At 39.7% G+C, this 17,474-nt stretch overlaps 1 protein-coding gene across 1 annotated transcript; it reads right to left on the bottom strand.

Annotated features, from left to right (window-relative positions):
- Position 1: 1 nt before the first annotated feature.
- On the bottom strand, positions 2 to 16,964 carry LOC144658592 (solute carrier organic anion transporter family member 4A1-like). The gene is made up of 7 exons (XM_078519037.1): positions 16,488 to 16,964; positions 13,043 to 13,220; positions 12,058 to 12,078; positions 2,036 to 2,159; positions 1,547 to 1,728; positions 868 to 1,085; positions 2 to 325 (listed from the first exon to the last, which is right to left on the bottom strand). Exons 1-7 carry the CDS (start codon positions 16,732 to 16,734, stop codon positions 198 to 200), a joined length of 1,098 nt encoding a protein of 365 aa, XP_078375163.1. The 5' UTR covers positions 16,735 to 16,964; the 3' UTR covers positions 2 to 197.
- Between the last annotated feature and the right edge of the window lie 510 nt (positions 16,965 to 17,474).

Genomic DNA, 17,474 nt, shown 5'->3' with positions numbered 1-17,474 from the left:
AATATATATACAAAGGAAAACCCAAAAGGTCTACAACTCTCTAAAATGCTCTTGTACGATGAATGTTCACTTACTGCAGTCTCTTTTCCTCCCCCGCCCCCCACCCCAGAAACCGTTTAATTTCTTGCTCGCACTTCTGCCACGAAATCAAGGTTTTGCTCGGTTTTTCCTAACCGTCGATCTTAAAAATAGTTTCTTCACAAAGTTGTCTCTTTCCAAATTACTTCTTTGACTTCGTCAGTAGATATGTTATCCCTCTTTACTTTCTTTGAGGCGTTCCGCTTGCAGAACCAAAACGAAATAAGATAGAACAAAGTAGCCATCCCTAAAGAGACAGAACAGAAGAATGTTTTAGGTAATTAATTCAAATTAAACAAAACAAAAGCGCAAGACTTCACCCATTAATTTCTCAAATTTAAGACTAATCAACAACTAATCTTTTCTTTCCAATGTCCGCGAGGCAATGCAATCATATGTGACTAATTCCTATGGCGAGTCAAATGACACGATGGCGTCATATGCCGAGTAAAGCTCTGTTGGACGGTGACAATAAATGGCAGCATTAGCTGTTTCTTTATTTTTGACGTCGGTTCATCCCAGAAAATTAATCGATATTTTGTGGTCGAAAAGTGATAAAGCCGTTTTAAAGTTCACAACTAACCGTGACACGGACGGTTTAAAACAGTTAAAAAGGTATCGGGTCGCAGCAAGATTCAGATCTTATCTCAGAAGTAAATGAAATGAACCTTATAGAAGTTGCACCCTAGAACCTAAACCGGGTTCCGATGCTGTAACGAACTTCTTTTGATCTTATTTTACTATGGTGCCCATACGTGATACGTGACAATAGCCTTACATTTTATTCACCTTGAAATGTTCCACCGAGGTACATAAAGCCATAGGATAGGCCGTTTACGTCATAGAATTGACAGCTTCCTCGTCTGCTGCAGCTCCGGCCCCAGACAAGACACTGAGTGTCAACAAACCCCCAACCGTACACTATGGGGCCTGGAAGGAGTCCAAGAGACCTCTGAAGTATGAACGAAAAGCCAAACGCGTAGGAGCGTATGTTATCAGGAACCGACCTGGAAACGGAACATTAATGAACTGTGAGCTTCTTGCACAACCCATGCTGTAGTTTAATAAGCATTCAACCATGCAACCATTCTACCAACGAAGAAGCAAACCAACCAGCCAGCCAACCAACCAACCAACCGGGCCAACCAACCAACCAACTCAGTCAACCAGCCAACCAACTAATCAGCTAACAAGCCAACCAGCCATTCAGCCAGTCAGCCAACGAGCCAACCATCGAACCAACCAACCAGCCAGCCAGCCTGCCAGTCAGCTAGCCAACAAGCCAACCAACCAGCCAGCCTGCCAACAAGCCAACCAGCCAACCAACCAACCAACTAACCAGCCAGCCAGCCTGCCAGTTAACAAGCCAACAAGCCAACCAACCAACTAACCAACCAACTAATGAGTAGTTAATCTTACTTTAAGTATCTTGTACTTATATTTCAATATTTCTATACATCTCTCTCACCTTAATATCACAGTCTTCTGAGGAACGGCGAGGAAAAAATTAATGAAGAGAATCGACACTAAAATAACCAGAAATATAATGTAGTTATCACAACTGAAGCCACGGTCACAAAATCCACGAACAGTCTCAGGGCCTGAGACATTGAAGAAATCTGCTGTTAAACAACTGCATTTGGAGAAAACCTGCCATAGAAAAGACATTTGATGAGTTAAAGCTAGATTTCCTCATAAATACTTAGCCTTTTTTGAGACTGTTAAGCTTTACATTCTGCAAACGTTTCACTTTGCATGTTGACCACCTTAAACCTTTTAAACGTGCCAGTACGCTTTCTTTTTGCAGTTGAGGAGCAGCGCAAAAAAACGGCGTTCTTTTCGGGTTCAACTAACCGAATGCCAGGAACAGCCTAAACCTTTCATAACAAATTTGTGTAGAATTTAGATAAGTGTTAGTATTAATAATAGTAATTGAGCACTGTGCGTTTTATTTTACCCCTTTTGCGGCTGATGACGTACAACCGGCAAAACAAGGCGAAAAATATGTTAACTTGTCCGCACCACAAACAGGTCTGATCTGGGACAGCGGGCAACTGCAGTTCCTGTTGCATGTTGAGAATCTGCCTCGTCCCCAGGCGCCGATTGGCCGGACGTTGAGGCGGTAAGGCGGGAAAACAGGGAGCGCGGGGATTGATGGTTAGGGAGCGAGCCGCGGAGCGCCTGGCAGATCTTGCATTCAATATGGCAGACCAAAATGTCATCAACCCTGAAAAGTGTATTAAAAACAGCAAAAGAGCCGTCTATTTAGCATTTTTACAGCACAGAGCGCCTTGGACACATCTTTTATGAAAAATATTCTTATTAATAAGACGACGGACTTCACCACCATTTTCGCACGCTTCATGTCCCAGCTCAGCTTGAAAAGAGCCAGGAGCATACGAGGCACTCTCTGTGAAGTTAAAAAGCTTTAAATCCTTTACGGCAAAGAGACGTTGAAATGTCTAATGACATTTTCCGAACTCCAAGAGAGACAGGTACTCATTTCCGTTTATCGAAGTTGTCTTGTAAATCCGAGTGTAAATGACAAGAAAATTAGTTATCCTTTCCATAATTGTTTTGTGTAGAATTTTTTTCGTAGAGCCCGAGAGTTAGTTGCCTTTTAGTTATTCCATGGACGCTCATTTAAGCCAGACGCGACAAAGATAATGCAACAACAGTATGAATCCATCGATACAAATAACAATTCATCTGTCTTTGGGATGTCATTTCTACTATCTCTGGTTTACTTCAATAAAATGTTAATTATCTGCTTATCAGAAATCAAGCACAACCTTTGATAGTTGTTGTATTAATTGAAAATAAAAATTACACTAAAAATGTTTGATATCATAACTGTAATTTTTTTTAATGCAATTTTTGTATTGATTGCCAGTAGGTTCGGGGGTTGAAGCGGAATAATGAATATTGAATACTGGCTTGAAATTGTAAAGGAATATTGAATATTGGCTCAAAATTGTAAGGAATATTGAATACTCAGTTTTTTAATCAAGAATATTGAATACTTGCAAAGAGAAAATAAGTTCTCCTCACCCTCTCTGTCTCCAAATAATAATCGCAGGTGTTCTATATTTTAGATATTTGGCAGGCGCTCTAGATCTGCCTCATGTTAAGCTTGCAAAATTTGCCAGGCGGACTACTCCCCAAGGGAGATATTATTTTTGTGACGTCACTTTCAAAGCACATGCTTCAGTTGACCGCTTTAAATTTCGACGCTTTGGTTACGGTCTAAGAACTGTTCGGATTTGTAAAGATGGGAAAGCACAGGAAAGACAGGTAAGTAAAGCTTTTAAACTATTTTTAACTCGAACAGATTTCCAAACCATAAGCTTACAACAACGACGACAACAACAATAAAAATCGAGAGTTCTTTTCTAATCGATTTCTAAGTGTAGTGTTTAAAATCCAAGTAGATCCATGCATCTTCGCCATTTGACCGCTAATAAACTCATCCGAAACTCATGTTGACTTCAGTCTGCCAGCGAAACCAAATAACGCTACAGACAAGAAGTCACAGTGAAAGGTGAAAAGGATAACATACTATTTTTCCGAATTGAATGAACAATGATAGTTCACAAGCCTCAAAGTCGATCTCAAAGTAGACTTGAATCGAACTTGAAAACTTTTGGCCCTTCAACTCTGCTAACTAACGAATCTAAACATTTTTATCCGTTTGTTAGCTCACATTGAAGCTCACAGATTCCACGTTGGAAAACAGAACACCACGAAAAAAATGTTTTAATTGGCCTTATCACGGTTTTTCACGCCATCTTGCAGGTAGGCAACGCAGTGAGAAATTATAGTGTGTGTATGGAAATCCGACGGCAATATTTTTTTTCAAAAATTGAATTCTGGACAAATTATGAATTGTAAAGTTAAAATGCTAGGCAAAAGTTTTTATTCACCAAGTTTGAAAGATGTAGCTTGGCTAGAAAGCGTTTAGTTACGTTTTTAATTTTCCATCCAGTTGTCTATATTTTCCCGTAAATTGACTGCATCTTGTGTACCCACCTAAGGACACGCCTACCAACATTCTGCCTGTAGCATTAGCCTTCCAGGAAAATAAGTTGTATGTTGCAAGTAACTTGACAAGTAATCCGAATATTCTCGTTATTGACTCGAGGAATGGAACGTTACTGTCTTCTGTTGCTTCTGAATTAATCGTCTCTCCTTCTGGACTTTGCTTCCTATATTGTTGCCTTTACGTATCAAACTCTAGCAATCATACGATTGTAAAAGAATCTGACATTGAGCATGTCCCGAGATACCAACTAGTGACCGGTAGTTCGAATGAAACTGGAGACATGGATGGAGTAGTGAGCTCAGCAACGTTACACTCACCTCATGGCTTGGAAACGTTTGGAAGGACACTTTTCGTTTGCGACAGTGGAAATAAGGCCATTCGGATGATAACGAACGGGAAACCTTTCAAGAAGCTGTCAGATGTCTTTTATAAGTATGCTGAACTATTTAACCTTGATCACTACCGTGGCCCACCAAGATTTTCCTTTGATCAAGGAATATCGATCATTGACAATGTTGTTGCTTTTCTTTTGACCTGGGGAGAGGAAACACGTGAGCGAACGGGCCGTACAGCTACTCAAGGTCCCGACCAAATAATACCTCATTGTACAAGAAGGTCATTTCAACTGATTCATAGCAGCCTTGGGAAATTAAAAAATCTTCTTACAGAATTAGGGGAAGAAGACCTCGTCAACCAGATTCTGTTTTCCGCACCTACCACTTTAATCGTTGGGAATTTTTTCTCCTTAATGCGGCAACAGGACTCGATGCCAACGCAGCTCAAATACGGAATCCGGCGTGCCGCCTGTATAAGAAAGCTGGAAAAGAGAATGCACAGTGGTGATTTTCAATATTTCACTGGTCCTAACAGTTATTATCCTAACAAAGTGCTTAACAATCCTCCGCCCATTCCACAGGCAATTGTCGATGCAGTACAAAGTGATCTGCAAAATTTATCTCTTGAAAAGAAGAAAACTTTACGTGAATTTGCCATTTCATTTGGACGAAGCGTTTGCCAGCATACCGTAAGATACAAGAGTAAAGAAGAAAACGGTCAGCTACCTTATCCTATTTCATTCTCTTTACAGCAGCGCCAAGATTCGAGTTGTGATGTCCTCACAGAAGACTTGGCCGCAGGTCATGCTAATTCGTCAAGCTATTCCCAGGATAATCGAGTTATTCAGTGCGACATCTTGTTCAAGCAAAATGAGACCATTGCAGTGAAACACGGTAGAAAAAAAGAGGAATGGTGATTTTTCCTTGCCGTTCTTATGAAAGATTTGCTGATCAAGAAAGGGAGCAATGACGGAATAGATTTCGTTGACGACTGTATGAGCATAACATGGCTCGACAACTGTGAAACGGGAGACAAATACACCTTTAAAGAGTCATATTCAGATTGTCGAAATTCGCCGTATTCAGTTATTGACCGCGTCGAAGTTGTTAAGTAGTCAATGAGGGTCTGCCAAATGAAAAACTGTACACAATTTTGCAGCAAGAAGTTTTAAGAATTGAGCGGATACTCAAAGGAGGCGTAGACAGTGACATTGACTCCGAGGATGAGGCTTCAGATGCCTCAGACGACGAACAGCCGGGAGGACCATCCAGGGTTTCTTGTCGTACACGAACAGGGAGAACAGCAACCCGTATTAGATTACGGTGATGTCGAACTTTTTTGAAAAATCACAAAGCTGATCTAACAGCTACAGCTGAAAATAGATAACTCATAAAGCGGTGCTCAATGTAAAATGTGTCATGATATAGGAATAATACTCAGATTGGTAACAGAATGCTACTTTTAAATTATGTGGCCCGTTGACGTACTTGTGGGCACTTGTACCGTTCCTGTTATTCCTGAAGGCAAACACTACATTTATCTTTTATCCGTTGTTCACTTATTGGTTTAGAAGTAACTCTTGATAGACAAGTCGTTATGGTTACGTACAGTTGTTGTCTTTGTACATGCTTCAAAAGACTATGCTTCGCTTAAAGCGGGTGTGATATTATGTATTTCTGTTAGGTGCACTAATTTCGACTTGATTGCACGAGTGATGATGTTAAGGAGATAAACGCGTTTTCGAACAAGTTTGTACAATGGCCTACAAAAGAACTTGTTATAAACATCGTGCAACACTTCATTGTTTTCCAGATTATATAGACTCATTGGTTGGACCGCATTGTCGTCATTGTTTGTTTAAGGACGGTGCCTACTAATAACAAGGTATTTTTGTCCGGCCGATGACTAGAAATGTAGATGTTACCAAGGGCTATTAAAATCCAAAAAGAAAATTGGGGGTAGCCACGCAAATTTTCGATATAATTTGGTTTGAAAACTGGAAAAAAGTGCTGACGTGGCATTTAAAAAAAAAGGTAAAACTAAATAACATTTCCTTGCAAATTCCATGTGAAATTGTTTGTACATGAACAAAATCAACATAAAATATAAAAATCTTTAAAATAACTAACAAATAATGTCTTCGGAACTGCGTGATCCACGTTTCTATTAACAAAATAATTGCGTTTGAGCTATTTTTGACTCTAACAGCTCTCACTTGCACGGCCACGAAATCGGCCTAAACTTTTTTTCACTCAATGACAAATAAAACATGTGCTCTTTAGGCTTGCCACTTCCATTTTATAAAATAAAAAGTAGGGGTCACCACGCGTTTTTAAAAGTTATACGAGTTGTTTTCAAGCTCTGTGAAATCGCTTTTGGGGTCTGTTACATTTTTCCTATCCCCTCCCTAGCGAGTTAAAAATTTGCATCTCGCGCGTGCACTACGCCATATGTAGTTAGCAGTTTACGTTTTAGCGCTTAGCGATTTGTTTTTATCTGTCAATGTGAGCCATTTTCAGTGTAAGAGGTCAATGGTTACTGATATGTTGTTCTTCTGCTGTTTCCGCTGTTCCTGCCTTAGTATATGTCCATAAACTAGATTTCGTCGCAAAGAAATCTTTCTTGCTTTTTAGTCGCGCGCTTGGTCGAGCAAATTCATCAAAAGCGCGCGCGCCCGGTGTGATCGATGCATTGCGTGATGCGCAGAACAGGTGCGCAGTAACAATAGGAGGCACCGTCCTTAATAAAGCTTTTCACTGAAACATGTCGCTTGGCTTTTTTTGGGGGGGGGGGGTACTATTTTGCTAGTCAGCAAATAAAGAAGCCACTAGACTTGTTTCAAGTCGCTCGTTAGATTCGCAGGAGACCGCTGGATACGGAAACGGAGGGCGCGCGCAGGCACGAGAAACAAAATGGCGGAGGATCGTTGCGGAACGAGCGACTTGGCTCACCTGCAGCGTGCCAATTCTGAAATATGGCGTCACCGGTGGATTTTTCCACCGGTGACGCCATCGAGATTATGTCAATCATATTGTATTGCGCGCGAACTTACTGAGCGCGCTGTGCCCGCCAACTTAGCGCGCGCTGCTCGCGAGACAAGCTTGCGTTTAACTTTTCAGCTCTTTGGTAGACTTGTTTCCTTCTCACATCGGCAGTTAAACCAGTTTTAGAACAAACAACACAAATGTCTTTTTTTTATGCATGTCCCTTTTAAATCTTACAGAAATGAGAGAGCCATCAAGGGCCCTAAGTATGATTTCCCACGAAAAGGGAAGAAAATCGCAATTTTAACACACGCCACAGCGCGCGTCAGCTGCACACGGCGCACGAAACTGACGTCAATACGATAAAAGAAACCAATAGCGTCGCGCACAAATGACGTCACCAAAATTGAGACCCCCCACTTGACTCAGACAAACTACAAGAGCGATATGAAGAAATTATGTCGCTCGCGAGCACTTCGCTTCGGTCTTTGGCCGTTCTCACGCAAGATGATGGCGTTCCTGGCTCGAAATTTGAAAGTGAAGCAGAGAACTATACTGCGGATCAGTTAAAACGATGGCTGAAGTGCAGAGGGCTAAAATTAAGCGGAAAACGACAACCCTTCGAAAAAATCGTATTTCTAAACACTAATCACGAACCTAGCGTCAAATTTAGAATTGACCGAAAATAGCTATTTTGATCGGCTCGAAATAATTTTTATCGGCAAAAATGTAGCTGAACGGTATAGCAGTTATTTGCATAATCACAGTTGTCGGCGTTTGTCGCCCGAAAGATAACACATTCCCCGCAAAAAAATGCCACAAATTCATGAACCTTCTTTGAAAATTTTATTCGATCTTAATAAACGTTCGCCATGTTAAAAAACAGACTTTTAATCCATTCGTTTTCATGACTACACATAACAAGAAAGAATGACAAACGTGACTAACGCGACCTTTATTTACAACCTGGCGGGCCGGGCGGCGTACATTCACGCACTATAATAAAGATAAGAAATCCTCGGCGGCAGAAAGATTTCGCTTCCTTCATTTTCGGATGACTAAAGCGAGAGTAGTGCTTTTACAGGCGTCTTTATTTCTGATTTTTGATGTTACTTTCATTCACCCTGATTCACGTTTTGCATTTTTGATTCATGTTCGAAAATAAATTCTTTCGCGACGCGACAAGTTTCGATTCAAGCAGGCATCACATTTATCCTTCACGCAAACCTGGGTCGACTTATCATGACTTATACCTGTTTTGCAATCAATGTTTATTTGCCCCATTCAATATTTTTGCAATATTTTTACCTCAGTACCGTTTCGCAAAGTACCATTTCGTAAAGTACCGTTTCGTTTCGCAATTCGTACCGTAAGCCGAATGGAATGAAGACTTTCTTCCCCGATTCCTCCAGCTCTAAGAGCGATTTTGGCCAATGTTCAGGATACTTTGAGTCGGTTTTGCACTCACTATGCCAGCAGTGCTTTGTACTAACCATTCTTGACCCTTTGAGAAAGCATACACTCCGATTTACCTAACTTTTCACATGTTTTCTTCACGTATTGACGCTCTCTCGCATACATTCGCTTATGGCCGACTGCAATGTTTGTCTGAGTCACGCGGGGGGTCTCATGAGACCAAATCTATTTTTAGAATTTGTGCGCGACGCTATTCAGTGCACACAAGCATGATGCAATTTTTCGCGGCAATAAACGTCAGCCAGAATCGATTTCCTGCAAGTGACACAAGTCGCTCGTTCCGAGCCATTCCTCGGTAAGTGTCGCGCGCGCGTTCACAGAAATAAATCCCGCGCGATTACAAAGGTGATTTTACTCAAGTGGTCATTTTATTTAAGTAACTATAGATGCAAAGAAAAAACGAGCGACTTGGGGCAAGTCTAAGAAGCCACATGCTTCTTACACTTTTTAATCAAGGCCATTGAAGGTGTAACTAGAGGGCACCATTAAAAAAGCATGTAATAAGTGATGAACTAACACCTTCCAGAAGGATAGCAGCAGAACAATGTCCAGTGTCCTGTGCACAACTTGTGAATTGGAATAGAATATTTGACCGCTCTCGTTTTGTGGGTCTGAAAATTGTATACCTGGGAACATCAACCTATTTAAAGGAATAATGAATATTGATCTCAAAATAGGCAAGGAATAATGAATACTTGTGAAAAATGGGCGGGGAATAATGAATATTTAAAGTTTTTTCCCATTAAACCACAATTTATTAAGGATAAATACACACTTTTTTTTGTTAAGCATTGTGGCAGTGAGTCTGCCATTTATGCTGTGAATGCAACTGAGGCAACTAAATTGTTTGGAATGTACCCTATGCCATGCCATGCAGGCTTTTAATTTGGGGGCAGGTGCAGAGAGCATTTCTGATGAATGACACTGTTTTCATGAAGTTTTTAGAATGGTTCCCGGTGCGGTATATGATTTAAGATCATCTTGAAATCTTGCTTTGTAAAAATAGAAAGATAATTTTTCTCATAAATATTTATGTATTGATATGCAAGGCTAGCATCTTTGGACATCCAAGGCCCACCATCATTCTATTCTAAATAACTCTAGTAACAAACCCCTCTTAATTTTTTATCACTCTCCTGTAATTCTTAGTACATGTATTTGTAAAATTCTTTACTTTTTTAGCCACTGAAAAGAAATGTTTACTTTGTGCTTGCAAATTTCGTGTCTAAAGGCCTTTGTTATGCTCCCACTGACTTGATATTAACTAATTACAAAAGGAGCTGGGGTGAACTGTACATGGAGGGTTGAAGAGGGTAGAAAATCACTTTAGAAAATCAATCAAGTTAATTTTCAGGAGAAGGCTAACTATTATGTCTAGATGATAATCAGATGAAGGGCACCACCAAGAAAATTGTCGTACAAACAGTAATCCTCAGATTATCTCATGCACAACTTATTTAAATTCACAGTAGGTTAAGGCCATGCAGGTAAAACCCTCCTGGCTAGATAACTTTTGCAAATTGAAGGGAAATGTCTGAATGGTTTTGCAAAATCAGTACTACTATAAATATTTTTAAAAATATAAAAAGGTATCTTTTTCTCTTACAACAGCTGTTGTCATGGGTATAAAGCAGCAGGGTAGGCAAAGCATACATTCAACATTTAAAGTGTTTTAATTGTTTTCCAAGACTGCTAGAGGCAGTGGGCTATTAGCAGACTGGGGAAAAAGTGGCAACTCCAGGTTTGCCGGTTTATTTATTTTAATCAAATTGAATATGGTTAGCCAGGAGTTGCCATGTTCACATGAAATGCATTTAAGAGTCAGTAACAAACCCTTCGATGTAAAATTGCCTGGCATCTCAATTTATTTTCCTACACTATCTCAGCCATAAATTAAACTCTTGGGCCGGCAAAAATAATTTAAGTTTTGCTGTCTGTCATAGTCCAGTGTTTTGTTACCCTTAGGAATAAAGTTTTGCCACACATTCTCTACAAACACCTACTAAAAAACACTCCCTGTGACACTACAACTAGAAAAAACTATATTTTTTTTTGTTACAAGTTTGTCAGTCTTATCCTGCTTAAATCCTCCAAAAGAGTGACCAAAACCTTATTTCTCCTTACAGTATCAATGCATTATCAAGCAGTACAGTGACGAGAAACACACAAATTAATCAGCGGAGAGTAATTTCGATATTAACACTTGAATCAGTAAAAAGAAATTTTGAGTAGGATCTGCCTCCTCTGGTCACTAACACATTAAGTGCTGAAATAAACAGAACTACGTAAAGTTGAAATTTCAATAATTGTACTTTCTGTCAAGAAAGGTAAATTATGAGGTTAACCTAGCTAGAATAAAATATCAGCACACATTATAATTGTTTATGTGTTATGTTCTCATAAGATCTCCTACGTTGGACAACATTAATTTGATAAAACACTTGTTAGCACTTGAACGGCTCTCTCTGGAGCGCTGCTTATAGACTTTATAGCTGCAAGAGGTACAAATAAAAGTATACCGAAATGTAAGGAAGCTAAGCACTGCTCAGAAACGAAACAAACCAGCTCTGGCATCGATTGAAGCGAAACTTACCCTCAGTTCGAAGCTTATAAAGAAATTTAATTTTCTAACGACGGCAGAGATTCTTTACCCTCCGCCATTGACGATCTTCTCGCAATCAAAGTGGGATTTTCTCTGTTCAATCTTCTGCTCAGATTTCATACCATTTCTCCGGATAAATCGCTGATTTTGAGCTAGATTTCCCGCCAACATTAGATTAAAGCAAGGGGACCCCCGCTTTGCTGAAACCAGCCTCAGTGAACGCTGAAAAGAATCGGCTCGATAGAGCAACGAAAACGATCCGAAAGGCCGTCAAAATCCCCATGTTGACAGTACTAACTTCCACGTAGCTCCCAGTGTTGATTTCTTGACCGTTAAACTTGTTAAAAGCGCTAAAACGCCTTTTGACGAGAAACCGAACATTTTTGCCAAGAAACTGAACAGGATCTGCCAGGCGTCCGCTTCCCCGTCCGCATCAGGCCCAGAACGCCAAGCGAACCGTGCACGTCAGTCCCACAACACCAAGCGAACCGTGCACGACCAAGGACGAGGACGCCTGGGGACGAGGCAGTGTTGAGAATAATGAACTGTCCTTCGTCGGGCTGTGAAGAACCAAGTGAAAAATCAAATCATAAATTTTCTTAATCTTAGAACCCAGCAAACTTTCAGGAGGTGGTGACCAAGGTCAGGTGCATAGGTCTGAATTTAAATTCAAGCTATATTCGTTTTTTGTCCGGTATTAAGGCTTAGTAATACGGGCTTCTCTTTCAACTTGTCTCGCAAGATTGTTGCATTGCAAGTTGTAAAGCGTTGTTATTGCGCATATTATCAACCCTATGGCAAGTTGCGGCAAAATGTTGCAAAAAGTTGAAGTTTTGTCTACTTTGCGCAACGTGCTGCCGCAACTTGCAATACGGGAGGTAATACGCGCAACAACACTTTACAACTTGCAATACGGGAGGTAATACGCGCAACAACACTTTACAACTTGCAATACGGGAGGTAATACGCCCAACAACACTTTACAACTTGCAATACGGGAGGTAATACGCGCAACAACACTTTACAACTTGCAATACGGGAGGTAATACGCGCATCAACACTTTACAACTTGCAATACGGGAGGTAATACGCGCAACAACACTTTACAACTTGCAATACGGGAGGTAATACGCGCAACAACACTTTACAACTTGCATACGGGTGATAATACGCGCAACTACACTTTACAACTTGCAATACGGGAGGTAATACGCGCAACAACACTTTACAACTTGCAATGTAACAATGTTGCGAGACAAGTTGAAAGAGGTAATACGCGCAACAACACTTTACAACTTGCAATACGGGAGGTAATACGCGCAACAACACTTTACAACTTGCAATACGGGAGGTAATACGCGCAACAACACTTTACAACTTGCATACGGGTGATAATACGCGCAACTACACTTTACAACTTGCAATACGGGAGGTAATACGCGCAACAACACTTTACAACTTGCAATGTAACAATGTTGCGAGACAAGTTGAAAGAGAAGCCCGTATTACTGGGCCTTTACATACCTGTCCCAGTAAGGTTTGATAATTCCTGCAAGTTGCACTTCTTTGCATCCTGGAAAAATCCACAAAATGCTGCCAAGTGCAGTGAGAGCCTTAATAATAAGACAGTATTTGGCTGCCATTAGGAGAGATTCTTTTAATTTGAAACGACGGACGAGAAGACCACCTATAAAAATTCCACCTGAAAATAATGATAAATAGCAAATTTTAACAACATAAAGGTTTTACAGTTACCAGTAGTATTGCTTATATGTGTGTTCCTATAAAGGTAAAAACACATTCCAATTTCAATTCCAAATAACGAGAAGCGAGTATAATATGTATGTATTGAAACTAGCTCGACCATCACATGTGAAAATAAATAAAAAATAAATTGCTATATTTAAGGTTTTATAACGAAATTAAACGCTAAAATGTTGTAAAAATTCATTTTAAAACTTTAAAAACTTTAAAAAAAGTAGACGACGTTTCGGCGCTACTCTACGCCATTGTCAAATCAAAAGAAGTGATAGTTAAAATAAGAATATATATAACGTGAAACAATAAAAATAGTTGTGTGTCCTATGGGCATAATACGTAAAGTAAAACAATGGAAAAACTAAAAGTTCTAATTAAAAATAGGGAAGTGTCAAGTAAATAATTTGGCGCGGATAGAGTCACTCTGGGTGTTCAGGGAAGGATTAATGTCCCTGATGAACAGCATTTCGTATACGAGGCAGTCAAACTTGCTTCTGCATTTCTTTAACTCTGAAAAGGAGATTAATCTTTGCTCCTTTGCTGCCATGTTGTGCCTCAAGGTGTTTACCGATCGCAGAATAACGGTGCTCCCTAATGCGTTGATGTAGGTGTCGGGCAGTAAACCCGACTTAAAAAACTCATTAATAATTCATAAAGAAAATACAAAAGAAATGAATGTTTAATGAGTTTCTTTATATCTGATAAAGACACGGCTAAACTTAACGTCCAATTTTCTAGGCGAAAATAACCCCAAATCTAAATATAAGTGCAAGAATTAGTTGATCTACATCAGAAGATTTTTAAGCCGTTCAATAAATTCGCAGTTCGTGCTTTGTCAAGTCTAAAACACTCGGCTGCGCCTCGTGTTTTAAACTTGATAAAACACTGCTGCTCATTTATTAAACATTACATAATTTGCATCGCACAAATCACATTTAAACAAGTAAACAACGCATTGTGTGTTTACGATCGGGGGCTTGTTTTCCTTTACGCACAAAATCCGTGACAGTTTTCTGCTGGTAAAGACGGGTTTGACATCGATGTTGATCTTGGATCCCAGAGAATGAATTTCTTTGCGGACGCGATTAGCCGATCGTTGATCTTTAAAAGGCAATGAAATGTAGACAGATGGCTCTGATGGGGTTGCGGCGTGCGGTTCTATATTAGTTTCTTGCCTGAACTTGCGTATTGTAGAATCGACTAATGCGTTCGGGTAGTGTAGTTTTGAAAACATGGTGCGTAACTTGTTGCACTCTTTCGTGAAGGCTTCTTCGGTGGAGGATAAACGGTGCGCCCGATTAACCATTGTGTTTACCAGGCCTTTTCAGAAGGCCCGTGTCAGTTGGTTTTCTGTAGACTTCCGTTTTTAGTGTGTTGTCGTTTCTCGTGATTAGTGTGCCGAGAAATGGAATAGAGACCTCATGTTCAAGTGCCATGGTAAAAGACAAACTAGGATGGGCACCGTTAAGTACTTGTAAGAAATCTATAGCCGCGTCTGTGTTGGGCATTTTGACCAGAGTGTCATCAACGTATCTTCGATAGAATGACGGGATCATGTTGTTTTGTTCCAGTTGGTTCTCTATATGGCACATGAGAACATTGGCTAGTAGTGGGCCAAGTGGCGAGCCCATAGCTACACCGTCTGTTTGCTCATACAGCTCACCGTTGAATTGAAACAGCTGTCAAATGATGAGAAGAAATTTAAACAGAAATGGAAATTCCTTCTCAGCTAGTTAGAGTGTGTATTTTAGTAATGTAAGCAATGCACTTACTTTATACATTTAAATGTAACGTACCAGCGACTGTAATTAATGTATTGTTTAACTTATTGTAATGTAGTGTTAAATATGTAGTGTGCTGTAATTTAGATAAGTATGTATTGTATTGTTTCTAGTACCATGTAAATAGCTTGTGAGTGTTGTTTGTAATAAAAGCGCATTTAAACATGAAAAAAAAAAAAGTTTGACTGCCTCGTATACGAAATGCTGTTCATCAGGGACATTAATCCTTCCCTGAACACCCAGAGTGACTCTATCCGCGCCAAATTATTTACTTGACACTTCCCTATTTTTAATTAGAACCTTTAGTTTTTCCATTGTTTTACTTTACGTATTATGCCCATAGGACACACAACTATTTTCATTGTTTCACGTTATATATATTCTTATTTTAACTATCACTTCTTTTGACTTGATTATGGCGTAGAGTAGCGCCGAAACGTCGTCTACTTTTTTAAAGTTTTTAAAGTTTTAAAATGAATTTTAACAATATTTTAGCGTTTAATTTCATTATAAAATCGTTTTCTAAATCTCTGCTGTTATATTTAAGGTGGAAGCAACATAATGCGGGTCCTCTATCCAAGCCGAGCAACCCCCTAGCATTTCTGCCTGGTTTACCCAAAAAATTACTCTTTGGAAATACCGTAATCATAGTCAGGCATGATTAAAAAATAGTGAAAAATTGTTGTCACTGACTAAAATTTAAAAGTGGACGTTTTGGTTAAAAATACTGTAACCTTCTCCAGAACACAAAAGAGCTGTTTTCACAGATGACAAGAACTCCCTGTTGGCACAATATTGCGCGCAAACTAATCACGATATTAATTTCGACGATGTCGAATTTAAGGACTGCTGTTCTCAGTGGTCACGCAGACTGTTTTTAGAAGCATGGCATTCTATCCGTGAACCGAACTCGATTAACAAACATTCCGTAGATGTACAAAATCCTGCAGGCCAATCTCTAGTGGATTCTCGCCTTTCTAAAAACATTTCATTTACATCTGGACGCCATTTGTACTTACGCTGAAGAAGGTACAGGATTTTTAGCCGAAACGTCCACTTCTAAATTTTTTAGTCAGTGAGAACAATATATTACTATTTCTAATTACTCTTTGGATTCGAATATTGTTGTGGTTTGCTCAGAAGAGTAGTCGTCCCCGGCGTCACGCACACAACACATGTAACACGGAAACAAGGGTAGTGTTTTCACCTTAGTCGTAGTTATGTACTAGAGGGTTCTCCCTCGGCTTAATTTTCTACACTGTTCCATTCCATTTATTCCATTCCATTCCATTCCATTCCATTCCATTCCATTTATTCCATTCCATTCCATTCCATTCCATTCTATTCCATTCCATTCCATTCCATTCTATTCCATTCCATTCCATTCTATTCTATTCTATTCCATTCTATTCTATTTTATTCTATATTACCTCCACAACCAGGAATCAGCGCTACTCCCATCACAAGTCCTGCCATGGCCGCATTTAGATGAAACCTTAGGTAAAGGAATTTCACGATGAAAGGCAAAACGCCAACAGCAGAAAAGGTGCTTGATGTCAGGGCCAAAGCGTTGAAGATGAACACTGGATTCTTCAGCAGTTGCCAAGTGGATGGAATAATATCTTTGAGGTTCTCTTTGATTTTGTGGTCTTTTGACGGAAGAATTCCTCCATTCATCAATTTTTCCCTCCTTTCTCGCGCGCCTGGGAGTTCTTTCGGGAATCCTGACAAGAACACAAAAGGAACGAGGAGATAACTTCCACTGATCACGTATCCCAGCCACCAGGCTCCTATCCAACGCGGGTCTTATCGAGTGAGATGTACGTCTTTTGGCTGTTTAAAAAAGAGGTTCACGGTCACAGTGCCCGTTTTAACCATAAAAAGCTACTTTTCACATATTCTAGACCCGTGGCTTCCTTTTGGAAATAAACAATATCGACCAGGCGACAGTGAGATTGTTGGAACTGCGCAAGCAGGTCTAAAAATTAACGTGCAATAACAAAGTTATGTCTAAAAACATGTTTAAGCTCTACCGCTCTTTTGGTTTAGCAACACAGTTGTGGCACCAAATTTAATGCTCTATTTTAACGCTAGTAAATTGAGGGCCTAGCTGGCGGGTACCGGATTCACGACAAAATTTGACCGCAGTACTCAGTTTTTAAGCCAAATTTTCGCAATAGTTCGTTCATTTGCCTTATGGTAATCGCTCTTTCAAAAATGCATCAAAATATAGTACAGTTTTGAAATCAAAACAGAAAGAAATCTTTTAGATAGATTTCAGACAATGTCGGCAAGTAGTGTATGTGGTCCAGCGTCAATTTCTGCCTTGTCAGAGCGAAAAGTGAATATATTAAATTAGTTAATATAATCTGTGTCATGGACTTAAGTTAAATTCGAGTTTGAAATGTTTAAGTCTA

This window comes from Oculina patagonica, chromosome 6, assembly GCF_052425735.1.
Source record: "Oculina patagonica isolate OP01 chromosome 6, crgOcupat, whole genome shotgun sequence".
NCBI classification, from domain to species: Eukaryota; Metazoa; Cnidaria; class Anthozoa; order Scleractinia; family Oculinidae; genus Oculina; species Oculina patagonica.
Note: the sequence above shows the minus strand (reverse complement) of the source record. Positions and strands in the feature narration are given on the sequence as shown.

Coding starts and splice junctions, on each gene's coding strand:
- LOC144658592 (XM_078519037.1), bottom strand. CDS start 16,734: ATGAATGGAGGAATTCTTCCGTCAAAAGACCACAAAATCAAAGAGAAC. Junction 13,221..16,487: donor GCTGATTCCTGGTTGTGGAG/GTAATATAGAAT, acceptor CATTATTTTCAG/GTGGAATTTTTATAGGTGGT. Junction 326..867: donor CCTCGGTGGAACATTTCAAG/GTGAATAAAATG, acceptor CTGTCTCTTTAG/GGATGGCTACTTTGTTCTAT.